This window comes from Salmo salar, chromosome 20 (assembly GCF_965601325.2).
Source record: "Salmo salar chromosome 20, fSalSal1, whole genome shotgun sequence".
Lineage (NCBI taxonomy): Eukaryota > Metazoa > Chordata > Actinopteri > Salmoniformes > Salmonidae > Salmo > Salmo salar.
In genome coordinates, this window is record NC_138310.1 from 76,153,579 (window position 1) to 76,173,607 (window position 20,029).

Sequence of the window (20,029 nt, forward strand, 5' to 3'; positions counted from 1 at the left end):
CAAACTGGTTGGCAGGGTGTATTTTTTTTTTTTTAAGGAACTCAGTCTGGAACCTACTCTTGAAAGTTGTAGTAGTAGAATGCACAGTGCAATTTCGAAATTGGGTAGTGCATCATCAGTGACCGTACGTACATATCGCAACCAGAAGCCATGGATTACAGGCAACATCTGCATCAAGCTGCCGCTTTCAAGGAGCAGGACACTAATCCGTACGGCTATAAGAAATCCCGCTATGCCCTCAGACGAACCATCAAACAAGCAAAGTGTGAATACAGGATTAAGATTGAATCCTACTCCACCAATTTCAACGCTCGTCGGATGTGGCAGGGCTTGAAAACTATTACGAACTACAAAGGGAAACCCAGACGCGAGCTGCCCAGTAACGCGAGCCTACCAGATGAGCTAAATGCATTTTATGCTCGCTTCAAGGCAAGCAACACTGAAGCATGCACAAGAGCACCAGCTGTTCTGGATGACTGTGATAACGCTCTCGGTAGCCGATGTGAGCAAGACCTTTAGACAGGTCAAGATTCACAAAGCCGCGGGGCCTGATGGATTACCAGGACGTACCAACTGGCAAGTGTCTTCACTGACATTTTCAACCTCCCCCTGACAGAGTTTGTAATACCTACATGTTTCAAGCAGACCATCATAGTCCCTGTGCCCAAGGAAGCGAAGGTAACCTGCCTAAATGATTACCGACCCATAGCACTCACATCGGTAGCCATGAAGTGCTTTGAAAGGCTGGTCATGGCTCACATCAACAGCATCCTCCCAGATACCCTAGACACACTCCAATTCACATACTGCCCCAACAGATCCACAGATTGTGCAATCTCAATCGCATTCCACACTGCCCTTTCCCACCTGGAGAAAAGGAACACCTATGTGAGAATGCTGTTCATTGACTACAGCTCAGCGTTCAACACCATAGTGCCCACGAAGCTCATCACTAAGCTAAGGACCCTGGGACTAAACACCGCCCTCTGCAACTGGATCCTGGACTTCCTGACGGGCCGCCCCCAGGTGTTAAGGGTAGGCAACAACACATCTGCCACACTGATCCTCAACACTGGGGCCCCTCAGGGGTGTGTGCTTAGTCCCCTCCTGTACTCCCAGTTCACCCACGACTGCATGGCCAAACACGACTCCAACACCATCATAAAGTTTGCTGAAGACACAACAGTGGTAGGCCTGATCACCGACAACAATGAGACAGTAGGGAGGAGGTCAGAGAACTGTCAGTGTGGTGCCAGGAAAACAACCTCTCCCTCAATGTGAGCAAGACAAAAAAGCTGATCGTGGACTACAGAAAAGGCAGGCCGAATAGGCCCCCATTAACATCAATGGGGCTGTAGTGGAGTGGGTCGAGAGTTTCAAGTTCCTTGGTGTCCACATCACCAACGATCTATCATGGTCCAAACACACCAAGACAGTTGTGAAGAGGGCACGACAAAACCTTTTCCCCCTCAGGAGACTATAAAGAATTGGCAATGGTCCCCAGATCCTATAAAAGTTCTACAGCTGCACCATCGAGAGCATCCTGACCGGTTGCATCACTGCTTGGTATGTCAACTGCTCGGCATCTGACTGCAAAGCGCTACAGAGAGTAGTGCGTATGGCCCAGTACATCACTGGGGCCAAGCTTCCTGCAATCCAGGACCTATGTAATAGGCGGTGTCAGAGGAAAGCCTCTAAAATTGTCCGAGACTCCAGTCACCCAAGTCATAGACTGTTTTCTCTGCAACCGCACGGCAAGCGGTACCGGAGCGCCAAGTCTAGGACCAAAAGGCTTCTTAACAGCTTCTACCCCAAGACATAAGACTGCTGAACATTTAATCAAATGGCCCCCGGACTATTACATTGACCCCCCCCCCCCATTTGTTTTGTGCACTGCTGCTACTCGCTGTTCATTATCTATGCATAGTCACTTCACCCCTACCTACATGTACAAATTACCTCTAACCTGTACCCCCGCACACTGACTCGGTATCGGTACCCCCTGCATATAGCCTCGTTATTGTTATGTTATTGTGTTACTTTTTATTATTTTTTACTTTAGTTTATTTGGTTAATATTTTCTTAACTCTTCTTGAGCTGCACTGTTGGATAAGGGCTTGTCAGTAAGCATTTCACGGTAAGGTCTACACTTGTTGTATTCTGCACATGTGACGAATAACTTTTGATTTGATCAGTGTTCCTCTTGACATGTCGGTCAGTGCATACCTTAGAGAGCTATTTATAGCTTGTCAGAAATGTCCAGATCAACTAGCCCATGCAGCTAACGTTTTTTAGCTTGGATTTTTAGCCCATAGGTTTTGTTGTAGTGTTTGAGTCACTCAAATATCTCATGAATATACAATAGACATGGCAAAATGTATATAATTGCAAGGAAATTTTCTTTAAAACTGCAACATTTTCTCTCCACCGCATGACAAAACTTCTAGAATTGCAGGAAATATGCTTTAAACCTGCAAAATGTTCTCTCCACCAACAAATCAAATCAAATTGTATTAGTCACATGCACCGAATACAACAGGTGTAGACCTTATAGTGAAATGCTTACTTACAGTACGAGCCCCTAACCAACAATGCAGTTTAAAATAGAAGTCGACCGATTATGATTTTTCAATACCGATACCAGTTATTGGAGGGCCAAAAAAAAGCCGATACCGATTAATCAGCCAATTTTTTTTTTATTTGTAATAATGACAATTACAACAATACTAAATGAACACTTTTATTTTAACTTAATATAATACATAAATAAAATCTATTTAGTCAAAAATAAATAATGAAACATGCTCAATTTGGTTTAAATAATACAAAAACCCCAATGTTGGAGAAGAAAGTAAAAGTGCAATATGTGCCATCTAAAAGCTAACGTTTAAGTTCCTTGCTCAGAACATATAAAAGCTGGTGGTTCAATATTCGCAGTTCTTCAATATTCCCAGTTAAGAAGTTTTAGGTTGTAGTTATTATAGGAATTATAACACGTCTATATTATAACACGACTATTTCTCTCTATACCATTTCTATTTCATATTCCTTTGACTATTGGATGTTGTAATAGGCACTTTAGTATTGCCAGCCTAATCTCAGGAGTTGATAGACTTGAAGTCATAAACTGTGCAGTGAATCAAGCATTGCTAAGAGCTGCTGGCACACGCAGTAAAGTTTGAATGAATGCTTTCGAGCCTGCTGCTGCCTGCCATCGCTCAGTCAGACTGCTCTATCAAATCTCAAATCATAGACTTAATTATGATATAGTAAACACAGAAATACGAGCCTTTGGTCATTAATATGGTTAAATCCTATCATTTCGAAAAACAAAACGTTTATTCTTACAGTGAAATACAGAACCGTTACGTATTTTATCAAATGTGTGGCAACCCTAAGTCTAAATATTGTTGTTACACTGCACAACCTTCAATGTTATGTCATAATTATGTAAAATTCCGGCTAATTAGTTTGCAACAAGCCAGGCGGCCCAAACTGTTGCATATACCCTGACTCTGCGGGCAATGAACACAAGAGAACTGACACAATTTCCCTAGTTAATATTGCCTGCAAACATGAATTTCTTTTAACTAAATATGCAGGTTTAAAAATATATACTTCTGTGTATTGATTTTAAGAAAGGCATTGATGTTTATGGTTAGGTACATTTGTGCAACGATTGTGTTTTTGTTAAATCATCATCCGTTTGGCGAAGTAGGCTGTGATTTGATGATAAATTAACAGGCACCGCATTGATTATATGCAATGCAGGACAAGCTAGTTAACCTAGTAATATCATCAACCATGTGTAGTGATTATGTGAAGATTGATTGTTTTTTATAAAATATGTTTAATGCTAGCTAGCAACTTACCTTGGCTCCTTGCTGCACTCGCGTAACAGGTGGTCAGCCTCCTTCCTCGTGGAATGCAATGTAATCGGCCATAATCGGCATCCAAAAATGCCGATTACCGATTGCTATGAAACTTAAAATCAGCCCTAATTAATCGGCCATGCCAATTAATCAGTCGACCTCTAGTTTATAAAAATACGGATAAGAATAAGAATTAAAAGTAACAAGTAATTAAAGAGGTTTGTGATCAGTTTGTGTCATGAACAGTGCTTGTGCCCATACAAATAGACGTGGCGCGGGACGTTCCCCAATGCTAGAATGGGGTCCTGAGTGAAAAGGTTTGGGAACCCCTGTGCTAAATGACTAAAATGTCAAACGTAAACATTTTACACCATGCCTCACTGTAGGGATGGTGCCAGGTTTCCTCCAGATGTGACGTTTGCCATTCAGGCCAAAGAGTTCAATCTTGGTTTCATCAGACCAGAGAATCTTGTTTCTCATGGTCTGAGAGTCTTTAGGTGCCTTTTGGCAAACTCCAAGCGGGCTGTCATGTGCCTTTTACTGAGGAGTGGCTTCCTTCTGGCCACCCTACCATAAAGGTCTGATTGGTGGAGTGCTACAGAGATGGTTATCCTTCTGGAAGGTTCTCCTATCTCCACAGAAGAACTCTGGCACTCAATCAGTGTGACCATCGGGTTCTTGGTCACCTCCCTGACCAAGGCCCTTCTTCCCCGATTTCTCAGTTTGGCCGGGCGGCCAGCTCTAGAAAGAGTCTTGGTAGTTCCAAACTTCTTCCATTTAAGAATGGAGGCCCCTGTGTTGGGGACCTTCAATGCTGCAGACAATTCTTGGTACCCTTCCCCAGATCTGTGCCTCGACACGATCCTGTCTCTGAGCTTTTTGGACAATTCCTTCGACCTCATGGCTTGGTTTTTGCTCTGACATGCACTGTCAAATGTGGGACGTAATTTAGACAGGTGTGTGCCTTTCCAAATCATGTCCAATCAATTGAATTTTCCACAGGTGGACTCCAATCAAGTTGTAGAAACATTTCAAGGAATATCAATGGAAACAGGATGCACCTGAGCTCAATGTGAGTCTCATAACAAAGGATACTAAATAAGGTACCAATAAGGCACCAAAACTTTGTCATTGTGAGGTATGGGTGTAGATTGATGAGGATTTTTTTTAAATCAATTTTAGAATAAGGCTGTAACGTAACAAAATGTGGAAAAAGTCAAGGGGGGTCTGAATACTTTCCGAATGCACTGTATATAGGGATATTGATGTCACAAATGTATCATTTGTACAGTTATTTATAAAAAAATAATATATTTGTTACATTTGACTGTTTAAAACCTAGTAGTACTACTTATTTCTCTGAGAGTGAGGTGATACTGTAAGGACCGACACCAGAGATGAGAAGCAGGTACGGGGAGTCAACATTTAATAAGGAACAAACATGAAACAAGACAGGCACAGCGTGAGCACACGGGCAAAGCAACGACATTCGACAATGAATGCAGCAGCGGGGAACAGAGATGGGGAACTGACCAATATAGGTGAGGTAATAAACAGGTGATTGAGTCCAGGTGAGTGGAATTATCGCTGATGCGCGTGACAGGGAGAAGGCAGTTTTGCGTAATGATGGTGGCAGGAGTGTGTAATGCTGTGGAGCCCGGCACCTTTGAGCACCAGGGAGGGGTTAGCGGGAGCAGGGGTGACAGATACATAGCATTTTGCATAAAAAACATGGTTATTTGTCTCTCTGAAATGAAACCATCAAGTGATAGATTTCAAACAAATACATGTTTGTCATTGAACAATCCCATGCCATGATTAGGTAGTGAAACACAATAATCTCTTTCATAAGTTCTTTAAACAATAAAGCTAATTTACCAACATTTCTGAAAATGTATATACGTGTAGTATTTTGGAAAGAAACTCTTCAGGTGCAGACTCTTAGTAGATCTGTCCCAATAAGATCTTCATTTGAGCCAGTTTGCTACAGTAGGAAAATAATCCTGCAGCAACAGGAAATGTGAATTATTGTTGTTAATGGAAGGGATTGATCCAGGCTGTATCACATCCGGCCGTGATTGGGAGTCCCATAGGGCGGCGCACAATTAGCTCAGCGTCATCCGGGTTTGTCCGGGGTAGGTCGTCATTGTAAATAAGAATTTGTTCTTAACTGACTTGCCTAGTTAAATAAATAAAAATAAAAATAAATAAAATTGATAGATCTTTAATAAGTGGAAATTACAAACTTCAGAAGCCTATTTAAACCTCAAATACACTACACATTTTAAATATCCTGCATAGTTCTCCTGCAACAGGGTGATCAAATTAAGATCCAAAATAAGGGCAGATGTTTAGTGGCAATGGTTAAATGCTTTAGTTGAGAGCCTCTCTCACTCCTCATGAGATGTGTATGCCAAGTTCTGCATGGACCAGAATGGAATTTTCACTTGAACAGATAAAGCACACACACAAACACACACACACTTGAACATACACGCACAGGGTCAAAACCCCTATTCAGCATGGCGGAGGAGAAAAGTGTTGCATCTGAGATCAAATGCCTGAGTCAAAAGCTTGAGTGATATTGGGGAAGAAAAGCCTGCTGCCAGCATCTGCAAGAAGGTCAAATGCACAGGATGTGTGTATGTGTGTGTATGTATGTGTGTGTGTGTGTGTGTGTGTGTGTGTGTGTGTGTGTGTGTGTGTGTGTGTGTGTGTGTGTGTGTGTGTGTGTGTGTGTGTGTGTGTGAGCGGGTGGCGTGAGTGAGTCTGTGTGTGTGTGTGTGTGTGTGTGTGTGTGTGTGTGTGTGTGTGTGTGTGTGTGTGTGTGTGTGTGTGTGTGTGTGTGTACGTGGCTGAGTGTGTTTGTGTGTGTGTGTGTGTGTGTGTGTGTGTGTGTGTGTGTGTGTGTGTGTGTGTGTGTACGTGGCTGAGTGAGTCTGTGTGTGTGTGTTTGTGTGTGTGTATGTGAGAGAGGGAGAGTGTGTGAGTCTGTTTCTAGTAGAGAAGGGTGTTTCCAGTAGGGTAGTGTGTTTCCAGTAGGGTAGTGTGTTTCTAGTAGGGTGTTTCTACTAGGGTAATGTGTTTCTAGTAGGGTAGTATGTTTCCAGTAGGGTAATGTGTTTCTAGTAGGGTAGTGTGTTTCTAGTAGGGTAGTGTGTTTCTAGTAGGGTGTTTCTACTGGGGTAGTGTGTTTCTAGTAGGGTAGTATGTTTCCAGTAGGGTAGTGTGTTTCTAGTAGGGTGTTTCCACTAGGGTAGTGTGTTTCTAGTAGGGTGTTACCAATATGCTAGTGTGTTTCTAGTAGGGTGTTACCACTAGGGTAGTGTGTTTCCAGTAGGGTAGTGTGTTTCTAGAAGTGTGTTTCTAGTAGGGTAGTGTGTTTCTAGTAGGGTGTTTCTAGTAGGGTGTTTCTAGTAGGGTAGTGTGTTTCTAGTAGGGTGTTTCTAGTAGGGTGTTTCTAGTAGGGTAGGGTGTTTCTAGTAGGGTGTTTCTAGTAGGGTGTTTCTAGTAGGGTGTTTCTAGTAGGGTAGGGTGTTTCTAGTAGGGTGTTTCTAGTAGGGTAGTGTGTTTCTAGTAGGGTGTTTCTAGTAGGGTAGTGTGTTTCTAGTAGGGTGTTTCTAGTAGGGTAGTGTGTTTCTAGTAGGGTGTCTCTAGTAGTGTGTTTCCAGTAGGGTAGTGTGTTTCTAGTAGGGTGTTTCTAGTAGGGTAGTGTGTTTCTAGTAGGGTGTTTCTAGTAGGGTAGTGTCTTTCTAGTAGGGTGTTTCTAGTAGGGTAGTGTGTTTCTAGTAGGGTGTCTCTAGTAGTGTGTTTCCAGTAGGGTAGTGTGTTTCTTGTAAGGTGTTTCTAGTAGGGTGTTTCTAGTAGGGTGTTTCTAATAGGGTAGTGTATTTCTAGTAGTGTGTTTCTAGTAGGGTGTTTCTTTTAGGCTAGTGTATTTCTAGTAGTGTGTTTCTATTAGGGTAGCGTGCCTCTAGTAAGATGTTTCTAGTAGGGTAGTGTGTTTCTAGTAGGGTAGCGTGTCTCTAGTAAGATGTTTCTAGTAGGGTAGTGTGTTTCTAGTAGGGTGTTTCTAGTAGGGTAGTGTGTTGCTAGTAGGGTAGTGTGTTTCTAGTAGGGTGTTTCCACTAGGGTAGTGTGTTTCCACTAGGGTAGTGTGTTTCTAGTAGGGTAGTGTGTTGCTAGTAGGGTAGTGTGTTGCTAGTAGGGTAGTGTGTTTCTAGTAAGGTAGTGCATTTCTAGTAGGGTAGTGTGAAAATAGTAAGGTAGTGCATTTCTAGTAGGGTAGTGTGAAAATAGTAGGGTAGTGTGTTTCTAGTGGGGTAGTAGGTTTCCAGTAGGGTAGTGTGTTTCTAGTATGGTATTGTGTTTCTAGTAGGGTAGGGTATTTCTAGTAGGGTAGTGTGTTTCTAGTAGGGTAGTGTGTTTCTAGTAGGGTGTTTCCACTAGGGTAGTGTGTTTCTAGTAGGGTGTTTCTAGTAGGGTACTGTGTTTCTAGTAGGGTGTTTCTAGTAGGGTAGTGTGTTTCTAGTTGGGTAGTGTGTTTCTAGTAGGGTAGTGTGTTTCTAGTAGAATGTTTCTAGTAGGGTGTTTCTAGTAGGGTAGTGTGTTTCTAGTAGGGTGTTTCTAGTAGGTTGTTTCAAGTAGGGTGTTTTGAGTAGGGTGTTTCTTGTAGGGTGTTTCTACTAGGGTAGTGTGTTTCTAGTAGGGTAGTGTGTTTCCAGTAGTGTAGTGTGTTTCTTGTAAGGTGTTTCTAGTAGGGTGTTTCTAGTAGGGTGTTTCTATTAGGGTAGCGTGCCTCTAGTAGGATGTTTCTAGTAGGGTAGGGTGTTTCTAGTAGGGTGTTTCTAGTAGGGTAGTGTATTTCTAGTAGTGTGTTTCTAGTAGGGTGTTTCTTTTAGGCTAGTGTATTTCTAGTAGTGTGTTTCTATTAGGGTAGCGTGCCTCTAGTAGGATGTTTCTAGTAGGGTAGTGTGTTTCTAGTAGGGTGTTTCTAGTAGGGTGTTTCTTTTAGGCTAGTGTATTTCTAGTAGTGTGTTTCTATTAGGGTAGCGTGCCTTCTAGTAGGATGTTTCTAGTAGGGTAGTGTGTTTCTAGTAGGGTGTTTCTAGTAGGGTAGTGTGTTTCTAGTAGTGTGTTTCTAGTAGGGTGTTTCTAGTAGGGTAGTGTGTTTCTAGTAGGGTGTTTCTAGTAGGGTAGTGTGTTTCTAGTAGGGTGTCTCTAGTAGTGTGTTTCCAGTAGGGTAGTGTGTTTCTTGTAAGGTGTTTCTAGTAGGGTGTTTCTAGTAGGGTGTTTCTAATAGGGTAGTGTATTTCTAGTAGTGTGTTTCTAGTAGGGTGTTTCTTTTAGGCTAGTGTATTTCTAGTAGTGTGTTTCTATTAGGGTAGCGTGCCTCTAGTAAGATGTTTCTAGTAGGGTAGTGTGTTTCTAGTAGTGTGTTTCTAGTAGGGTAGCGTGTCTCTAGTAAGATGTTTCTAGTAGGGTAGTGTGTTTCTAGTAGGGTGTTTCTAGTAGGGTAGTGTGTTGCTAGTAGGGTAGTGTGTTTCTAGTAGGGTGTTTCCACTAGGGTAGTGTGTTTCTAGTAGGGTAGTGTGTTTCTAGTAGGGTGTTTCTAGTAAGGTAGTGTGTTGCTAGTAGGGTAGTGTGTTTCTAGTAAGGTAGTGCATTTCTAGTAGGGTAGTGTGAAAATAGTAAGGTAGTGCATTTCTAGTAGGGTAGTGTGAAAATAGTAGGGTAGGGTATTTCTAGTAGGGTAGTGTGTTTCTAGTAGGGTAGTGTGTTTCTAGTAGGGTGTTTCCACTAGGGTAGTGTGTTTCTAGTAGGGTGTTTCTAGTAGGGTACTGTGTTTCTAGTAGGGTGTTTCTAGTAGGGTAGTGTGTTTCTAGTTGGGTAGTGTGTTTCTAGTAGGGTAGTGTGTTTCTAGTAGAATGTTTCTAGTAGGGTGTTTCTAGTAGGGTAGTGTGTTTCTAGTAGGGTGTTTCTAGTAGGTTGTTTCAAGTAGGGTGTTTTGAGTAGGGTGTTTCTTGTAGGGTGTTTCTACTAGGGTAGTGTGTTTCTAGTAGGGTAGTGTGTTTCCAGTAGTGTAGTGTGTTTCTTGTAAGGTGTTTCTAGTAGGGTGTTTCTAGTAGGGTGTTTCTATTAGGGTAGCGTGCCTCTAGTAGGATGTTTCTAGTAGGGTAGGGTGTTTCTAGTAGGATGTTTCTAGTAGGGTAGGGTGTTTCTAGTAGGGTGTTTCTAGTAGGGTAGTGTATTTCTAGTAGTGTGTTTCTAGTAGGGTGTTTCTTTTAGGCTAGTGTATTTCTAGTAGTGTGTTTCTATTAGGGTAGCGTGCCTCTAGTAGGATGTTTCTAGTAGGGTAGTGTGTTTCTAGTAGTGTGTTTCTAGTAGGGTGTTTCTTTTAGGCTAGTGTATTTCTAGTAGTGTGTTTCTATTAGGGTAGCGTGCCTTCTAGTAGGATGTTTCTAGTAGGGTAGTGTGTTTCTAGTAGGGTGTTTCTAGTAGGGTAGTGTGTTTCTAGTAGTGTGTTTCTAGTAGGGTGTTTCTTTTAGGCTAGTGTATTTCTAGTAGTGTGTTTCTATTAGGGTAGCGTGCCTCTAGTAGGATGTTTCTAGTAGGGTAGTGTGTTTCTAGTAGGGTGTTTCTAGTAGGGTAGTGTGTTTCTAGTAAGGTAGTGCATTTCTAGTAGGATAGTATGTTTCTAGTAGGGTGTTTCTAGTAGGGTAGTGTGTTTCTAGTAAGGTAGTGCATTTCTAGTAGGGTAGTGTGTTTCTAGTAGGGTGTTTCTAGTAGGGTAGTGTGTTTCTAGTAAGGTAGTGCATTTCTAGTAGGGTAGTGTGTTTCTAGTAGGGTAGTATGTTTCCAGTAGGGTAGTGTGTTTGTAGTAGGGTATTGTGTTTTTAGTAGGGTAGTGTGTTTCTAGTAGGGTGGTGTGTTTGTTGTGTGTTTGTAGTAAGGTAGTGTGTTTTGAGTAGGGTAGTTTGTTTCTAGTAGGGTAGTGTGTTTCTAGTAGGGTGGTGTGTTTGTTGTAGTGTGTTTCTAGTAGGGTAGTATGTTTCTAGTAGGGTAGTGTGTTTCTAGAAGTGTAGTGTGTTTCTAGAAGGGTAGTGTGTTTCTAGAAGGGTAGCGTGTTTCTAGTTGGGCAGTCTGTTTCTGGTAGGGTAGTGTGTTTCTATTAGGGTGGTGTGTTTCTTGTTGTATGTTTGTAGTAGGATAGGGTGTTTCTAGTATTTTAGTGTGTTTGTAGTAGGGTGGTGTGTTTGTTGTGTGTTTGTAGTAGGGTAGGGTGTTTCTAGTAGGGTAGTGTGTTTCTAGTAGGGTGGTGTGTTTGTTGTGTGTTTGTAGTAGGGTAGTGTGTTTCTAGAAGTGTAGTGTGTTTCTAGAAGGGTAGTGTGTTTCTAGAAGGGTAGTGTGTTTCTAGTTGGGCAGTCTGTTTCTGGTAGGGTAGTGTGTTTCTATTAGGGTGGTGTGTTTCTTGTTGTATGTTTGTAGTAGGATAGGGTGTTTCTAGTATTTTAGTGTGTTTGTAGTAGGGTGGTGTGTTTGTTGTGTGTTTGTAGTAGGGTAGGGTGTTTCTAGTAGGGTAGTGTGTTTCTAGTAGGGTGGTGTGTTTGTTGTGTGTTTGTAGTAGGGTAGTGTGTTTCGAGTAGGGTAGTCTGTTTCTAGTAGGGTAGTGTGTTTCTAGTAGGGTAGTGTGTTTCTAGTAGGGTAGTGTGTTTCTAGTAGGGTGGTGTGTTTCTAGTAGGGTGGTGTGTTTGTTGTTTTGTGTTTGTAGTAGGGTAGTGTGTTTCTAGTAGGGTAGTGTGTTTCTAGTAGGGTGGTATGTTTGTTGTTTTGTGTTTGTAGTAGGGTAGGGTGTTTCCAGTAAGGTGGTGTTTTTCCATTAAGGTGGTGTGTTTCTAGTAGCATAATGTGTTTCTGGTAGGGTGATGTGTTTGTTGTTGTGTGTTTGTAGTAGGGTAGTGTGTTTCTAGTAGGGTAGTGTGTTTCCAGTAAGGTGATGTGTTTATAGTAGGATAATGTGTTTCTGGTAGGGTGGTTTGTTTGTTGTTGTGTGTTTGTAGTAGGGTAGTGTGTTTCTAGTAGGGTAGTGTGTTTCTAGTAGGGTGGTATGTTTGTTGTTTTGTGTTTGTAGTAGGGTAGGGTGTTTCCAGTAAGGTGGTGTTTTTCCAGTAAGGTGATGTGTTTATAGTAGGATAATGTGTTTCTGGTAGGGTGGTTTGTTTGTTGTTGTGTGTTTGTAGTAGGGTAGTGTGTTTCGAGTAGGGTAGTGTGTTTCTAGTAGGGTGGTATGTTTGTTGTTTTGTGTTTGTAGTAGGGTAGTGTGTTTCTAGTAGGGTAGTGTGTTTCCAGTAAGGTGATGTGTTTATAGTAGGATAATGTGTTTCTGGTAGGGTGGTTTGTTTGTTGTTGTGTGTTTGTAGTAGGGTAGTGTCTTTCTAGTAGGGTAGTGTGTTTCCAGTAAGGTGCTGTGTTTCTAGTAGGATAGTGTGTTTCTGGTAGGGTGGTGTGTTTGTTGTTGTGTGTTTGTGGTAGGGTAGTGTGTTTCCAGTAAGGTTGTGTGTTTCTACTAGGATAGTGTGTCTGTAACAACATCTTCACACTCGTCTGTGAAAGTTTCTCGTTTTCCATGTCTCAGGGTGACTTCACCAACTTTCATTCCTGTCAGAGAGAGAGAGAAAAGCAAGACAGCGAGAAAACAAAGGAGTGGAGCCTGTCAAAATCTATCATAAAAGTTGTACTGTAACTTCAACTTCAGTGAGAAAAGCATTTTTCCACTCTAGACTCCAACTCTTTAGCTATTTTGTCCAAAACATGTTGTGTTGTTGCTGCTTTGTGGTTCTAGATGAGGCCTTTCTGGCACTACTGTCAGTGAGTACGTTTAGATGCACAGTAATAATTCAATATTAAACTATTAAACTGATGATCGCAGTAGGCAGATTGTGCAAGAGTCATGTTAACACCTTACTCTGCTTATCTTAATCAGCGTAAGGTCAAAATCATGGCACTTGCAACGCCTGGTTGCTGGGTTCGATTCCCACGGGGGACCAGTATGATTGAAAATGTATGCGTTCACTACTGTAAGTCGCTCTGGATAAGAGCATCTGCTAAATGAATCAAATGTAATTGAGTTCGGAACAACTGAATGTATGTGTCTTAGAAGTTGTTTTTACATGCCAACGTTATATGTTCGAGCTCAGAGTCAAATATACTTAGCGAAAATAACATGGGCGCAGTGGTCTAAGGCACTGCATTGCAGTGCTAGCTGTGCCAATAGAGATCCTGGTTCGAGTCCAGGCTCTGTCGCAGCCATCCTTTACTGGGAGACCCATGGGGCGGCGCACAATCTGCCAAGCGTTGTCCTGGTTAGGGCAGGGTTTGGCCACCAGGGATGTTTTTGTGCCATCGCTCACTAGCGACTCCTGTAGCAGGCCAGGCGCAATGCATGCTGACATGGTCGCCAGGTGTACGGCTGGCTTCCGGGTTAAGCGAGCAGTGTGTCAAGAAGCAGTGCGGCTTGGCGGGGTCGTGTTTCGGAGGACGCACGCTCTCGACCTTCGCCTCTCCCGAGTCCGTACGGGAGTTGCATCGATGAGACAAGACTGTAACTACCAATTGGATATCACGAAATTGGTGCCGTGTCTTGGCTATCATTAATGGGATGATAGCCAACATTAACAATGTTTAATTATTATGATGATTAAATTACTCATGTAACAATTATTTAAGTAGTAATCTTGGGGCACCATGGAAAAAGTTTGTTTAATGAGTTACCGTTTAGCGAATTAACTCTAAAGATATAAATATCTCTTACATTTCAGTCATCAATCAGTCATTAATTAATTGTTATCTTCTATCAGTCTCGTTCTGAATGTCACAAAATCCTTGGATATCTGCACGAACCATAGCATAAATGATGAATCAGCAATATACAAATTGGCTTAATTATTTATTTACCAACTAACTAAATAATCACACAGAATTACATAAACACACAAACAGAATAGCTTAAACATTGAGTACTACATAATGCAATGAAAAGTCCCTAGTGGACTAAACCAATATGACGGCTTGTTACACAAAATGAAAAGGCAGGGTCATGTAAGAAAGAGCGGGAGAAAAGACAAAGGACTTCATTATCGTACACACAGCTGATAACTATGCTCATGGAAATGCTAATACTTTACACAAGAATGGCCGCTCATTCGAAAATAATTACAATGTACATATTTACGATTGTATGCCTTTTGTTGTCTCTGTTGAAATCGCCGGTCCGTCTGCTGGAGAGTCAGTCGATAGAAAGTCGCTGGTTGTGTTCCCCAGAAGTCATAATGTTTTTCGTGGTTGTAGCTTATCCGCTGTTATAATGGTTATGTCAGGCGTACCAATGGTCTTTTGATAGGGAAATGTTCTTTGGAATTAATCTTTCAGAGTACCATTGTCTTTTGATAGGGAAATGTCTTTAGAATGGATCTTTCAGAGTACCATTCGGTCATTCGATAGGGAAATGTTATTTTCTCGTCTTCGGTCGAGTTTCCTAGACTATTTTACATATACAGCTGCAGACTGTGAATGTGTAGTCGTTTGTTTTGTAGATTTCTTAACCATTCATGAAGTGTGGACTGCGTCCTCACGTCTTCTGGTCTAATTAAAATTTTGTCACGAGTGCTATTTATTGTCTGTGCTCACGTGGGCGTGGTTAGGACTTCATATGAAAAACAAATCTCTCATTTAGAAGGCTAACATGACATTACATCTTCTCACTAATAGTTTCATATTTAATCATATCAGCTCACCAACATTTGGATGTGAATCTGATCACTGGGAAATGTACACATTCAGAGAAACAGTTGTGTTGTTATACTGTCCTTCATGGGATCCCAAAACACAACTGATCTGACATAATTGTCCTTTAAGTGCCCACGGACAACTCCAACCGCTTGGACTACAAAAATATTGTTTCATTATTCAACCTTTTGATGTTACCGTTTTGGTGGGAGGAATCTCCTTGTAACAAAGAGGTTTCTTTCCCCTCAAACCAGCCAAACCCAAAGTTTCTACACGGTATTTACGACCGGTCATAAAACTGGTGGGGGGAGAGAGGGGGGGGAATCTGGCGCCTATAATCTTCACCCAACAGGGCAAGTCATGACATTGGGGAGAAAAAGGGTGGTAGAACGTTTATTTTGATTGGTGATTTTCTGCATTTATCAGAGTGCCATCAGGGAGCCTGATTTCAGATGTTTCCATGTAAACAGGATTATTAGGGAAATCGTTCTTCTATTATATTAATCTGATGATCCACAATAATCACATTATTGTGTGCATGTAACCGTACTCAGTGGCACACAGACAAGCATCGTCTGCCTTTGGTGTTTCCAACAGCTGGCATTCTTTATTCCCCACCCACCCATGCTACTCTCTACTCAAACCTACAGTACTCAATCAGTGCCCAATCAGTCCTTATGAAACGCTCCTCTCAATCGCTTCTCCTCCTCAGTCTTATCCCAACCACTTAAATTGCCTGTTTCATGTTAACATATTCATAATACACTGATAGTTCAATGGCTGTAGGGTCTTCTTTAATAATGCATGTGTATAATCAGTGGATATAGCTTAGTGTAAACAGTATATTAGCATGTTTTAGCTGCATTAGCATATGTTCAGTGTATGCTAGCTTGTCTGTGTTGTCCTTGTGCTGCAGTGCTGTGCTGCTGTATGTTGTTGGCAGGCCGGACACGCGTACCTATCTAATGTATTCTCCAAGCTCTTCTGTCTCTCTTTCATTCTGTTTCTCTCTCAGGTTCTCTCTCCTCTATCTCTCTCTCTGATGAATGGAGAGCTGTTAATGTCGACCTTCAGTGAACATTGTTGTCCTGTGAGGTGTTGGCCGCCACTTGCTTGTTCACCCTATTCCCTCTGTCTCTACCTCTCTCTCACTGTGCTGAACAGAGCAGATGACCTTCACTCACAGAGGGGTCAACCGCCACAGGCTTGGAGTCCTTCGTTTCTCCTTCTTCCTCTCTTCTTCCCTTATGCTGTCATTTATGTTCCTTTCACACTCCCCTGTTGTCTTTCTCAGCCACCTCCCTCCTTCCCTCCTCTCCCTATCTCCCTCCCTCTCTCCCCCACTACTGCCCCTGCTCCACCCCTCTCTCTCTCTCTCTCTCTCTCTCTCTCTCTCTGTGTCTCTGTCGCTCTCTCTCTCTCTGTGTGTGTCTCTGTCTCTCTCTTTCTCTGTCTCTGTCTCTCTCTCTCTCTGTCTGTAATTCATTAGCATTTCTCTCCATATATCTATGGCACCTCATCACTGTGTCATTTAGAAAATGACAGATGGACTTTTTAAACGAACCCAACAATAAGTGCTTGGGAAATTAATTGTAGCTTTGTGTTGAATTGATGGCTGCTAGCGACGTCCTTTATCTCCCCCCGAAAATGAATATACATTTATTTTATGGACGGGACGGTGGATTTCATCTGTTGTTGGCTAACTCATCCTCTGGCCCCTCCCCCCTTTGCATTTATCTACAAGAGGCTCTCCGTCATGGTGGAAGTAGGAGCAGAGACAGATTAATTAGCTGTCAGAACACAGGAAAGAAGATACAAGGCAAAGCGATCTCCACTTTGGAAATATGACAATGTGTTCCAGTTGTCAGACAAACGCAGGGAAAAAAAACAGGGAAAGAAACTGATGTGAATCTTAACAATTGTCGTATTTTTTTTCTCTCTGTTGTGTGTGTGTGTTTACACGTGTAAATGTTTGTGTGTGTGTGTGTCTGTATGTGTTTTTTTGTCTGTGTGTGCGTATGTATGTCTCTGTGTGTGTGTCTATGTTTGTCACTGTCGCTGTGCGTGTGTGTGTGTGTCTGTCTGCGGTTGTGTGTGTGTGGATACGCAGGTCACGGTGTCGGACGGCGGTCCCAGCCCTAAACACTCCACGGTGTGGGTGATCGTCCACGTACTTGATGAGAATGACAACAAGCCCTCGTTCCCAGAGAAGGTGTATCAGATCAAGCTACCAGAGAGGGACAGGAGGAAAAGAGGAGAGTCTATCTACAGGGCCTTTGCCTACGACAGGGATGAAGGAGTTAACGCTGACCTCTCCTACAGCATCGTCGACGGCAACGAGGATGGCAAGTTCTTCATCGACCCCAAGACGGCGGTGGTGTCGTCACGGAAGCAGTTCACCGCCGGGAGCTACGACATCCTCACTGTATGTGACCTTTGAACTTTCTAACCAACTACCATTCTCTTTGTCTTGTTTTACCCACTCTCTCTCCCCCATCTCTCTCTTCTCTCTTTTATCTTGTTCTCTTCTATCTTTCACTTAGACAAATATAAAAACGTAAAATGTTCCTTTTTGTGAAGTAGGCTATATGAACTATGAACTCTCAATGTATTTCATGATGTTTTCTGCTACACTACAGTATATCACTCTGTCTATAATGCGTCTGTGGCTCCTTTGGCGTTCCTCTCGCCACTCTCACCCTCTCTGTGACGAATAATAATTAATGTGAAAATCTATCACCTCCCCTCCATTTCTCTGATCCTTGTTCTCTCTTTCTGTCTGTAACGCTCTCTTTCTCCAATCCTTTTCCTCTTTCCCTCCTCCTTGTCTTCTTTCCTCCCCATCCCCAGATCAAAGCCACAGATAATGGCCGTCCCCAGAAGTGGTCGACGGCCCGCCTGCACATCGAGTGGATCCGTAGGCCCTCGGCCTCAGTGGCCCCCCTGCTGTTCGACGAGCAGTACTACAACTTCACCATCATGGAGAGTGACAAGGTGGCCGAGATAGTGGGTGTGGTCTCCATGCAACAGAGCTCCAACCCCCTCTGGTTTGACATCACAGGTAAGGCACTGCCCAGAGGCGGGGGCTGGTGGAGGGCTTGTTAGGGGGAGCGATGTATCTGATTGGCTGAGGTGGCTGTCAGTCAGGTAGGTTATGTACCATTATTGGTGCATGGTGTTTGGGCTGACGGTTTGGTTTGGTTTGATGTGCGTGTTTGTGCGTGAGGCCCAGCTCAGGTACTGTGACCTCACTGCATGTTCTGTTGCCAGCGTGTCTCTCTCTCTCCTCTGCCATCCCACGGTCACCATGGCGATTTTAGCACACACCACCGGCTGTAAAGGTCTGTATGTCAGTGGAGAAGCAATTGAGATGTCTCAAAGTCCCTGCCAGGAACTCTAATGGAGAGAAATGCCATGTGCTTAATTAATTCACTCTCTTTGGAAGATTGACAACATTGACAAACTTACATTTTGAAATGAACTACCCCTTTAAAGTGCTTAAATATTCATGCTGTTTTTTTACCATAAGGATTAAGCTTATTATACCAATTTCAGCTGCTAAGAATGTCTTTGACATGCTGATTTCAGACACAATTTACTGTCTTATTCTCATGGTAAAGAATGTTGTGTAAGATCAGTGCAATGTCCCTTTAAGAGGCTTGAAATGCCAAGGACATGCCACACTTACAAGTATTTCATTCATTTGAAAACTTTTTGATCTTTTGAAGTCCAATTTTATCCACATAAAACGCTCAACAAGATTATGTAATATCTAGTTTACGTATCTGCATTTTTCTGCCAACGAACAGCGACATTTGTCAAATCCATATCGTTTCCTGAATCAATTATTGTTAAAGCCAGTCAGTTTTAATCTTGCTTTAATTATTTTAATTAATTTAATCAATATTGCAAAACCCATTTAGTTTTATTAGAATATAAGTTTTGTTAGAGTTAATATGATTATGCCCATAACTTGTAACCCTTTCTATGACTTGATTGTGGTCCATCTATATAACAATTGTTTACATAATGTAATATAATATTTATAAAGCTGATAGTTCTCTAGCCGAACTGTACTGTGGGTAGGTGAGTTTATGTTGAGAGCATTCAGCCCAGAGACAAGTGGATTGACTACACGGCCAGGACCGCGTTTCCAGGAATGCTCCATGATCCATCTCTCTTTTGTTGTCACTGAGCAGTGGCGGTCAGTGTGTGTTCCAGTTGGAGATACCTTCTGGCTTGTTCTTCCAGCTCTAGGCTCTCTCTGACTATGGCTGCTCTCTCTGGCCTAATACTCTACTCTCCTGTATGCCCCTCTCCTCCTCTTCTCCTCTCTTCTCTGCTCAATGCCTCACTCGTTTTCTCCTCTGGGATCACATCTCTCTCTTCCCTCTCCCTCCTCGTAATTCCTCCTCCATTTGCACTATATATCTCCCTGTTCTTCCTTTCCTCACCTTCTCTTTCCTCCTCCTCCTCCTCCTCCCCCTCCCCTCTTACCCTTACCCTTCCTCACCCTCTCTCTTTCCCTCTCCTCCCCCTTTCTGTCTCTCCTCCTCTCCAATTCCCCTTCACCCCGTCTCTTTCCTTTCTCCCTGTCTCACCCTTTCTCTCCTCTTCTCTCCCTCCCTTTTCTCTCCTCTCTCAATGCTTCGTGTCTGGAAGGTCCCAGGCCTTTCCGGGAGATGTTCTATATACTGCAGACCGCTTGTGGCAGGAACTGTTCCACAGAAGGTATCTCAGTTTGACTCCGATCTGCTTTTTTCTGCTTCCTTTTCCTTTGCTTCCTCTTTTATTTTACCCATCATTCACCTGTGCTTTTCCCATCATTCACTGTGTGCCCAGTGCTGCTCACGCCTTCTTCTGATTGGTTGGTTGGAGACAAAGGGGGCTGGACAGGTGAAAGGTGTTTTCCCTTCACAGAAGTTTGTGTTTTGTGTGTGTGTGTGTGTGTGTGTGTACATGTGTGTGTTTGTGTGCTTTTACAAATAATTTATAATGTACATCCCACACAGAAGCTCATTAGAGAGTGTGTTGGTGTGTCTGTGTGTGCTTCCCACCTGTATAATGTACATTGTAACCCTTTCTTCCAAGGTTAACATAAGTGATTCGTTTTGGAGAAATTCCTTGCTGTACTAAATTGTCTATCAGACCCTGTGATCTCCCTTTATAGCGAAGCCCATAACTGCTGCCATGGCAATGACCCCTGAGCGACCTTGGTGACAGCTGTGTTTAATGGCCTGCTAAAGCATCAGTGTTTGGGGAAACATCATGCCCACCACCCCTGAGCTGTGAGCAACACACACTACACACTCACAGAGGCGGAAACACACACACACAGGGACACACATGCAGGAACATGCAGGCACACACCC

The 20,029-nt window shown here is 42.7% G+C and overlaps 1 protein-coding gene across 5 annotated transcripts in view; it reads left to right on the forward strand.

The window, feature by feature from the left end:
• The window catches only part of LOC106581345 (protocadherin Fat 3), a 409,058-nt gene that overhangs the window by 253,108 nt on the left and 135,921 nt on the right, over nucleotides 1–20,029 (forward strand). For 3 of the 5 annotated variants that reach the window (XM_045703949.2, XM_045703954.2, XM_082966725.1), the window contains exons 5-7: nucleotides 16,768–17,082; nucleotides 17,508–17,718; nucleotides 19,320–19,388. In XM_045703949.2, the coding sequence (XP_045559905.2) occupies nucleotides 16,768–17,082; nucleotides 17,508–17,718; nucleotides 19,320–19,388 (595 nt within the window). The remainder of the gene's footprint in view (nucleotides 1–16,767; nucleotides 17,083–17,507; nucleotides 17,719–19,319; nucleotides 19,389–20,029) is intronic. The other 2 variants (XM_082966726.1, XM_045703957.2) reach the window with 1 other exon arrangement.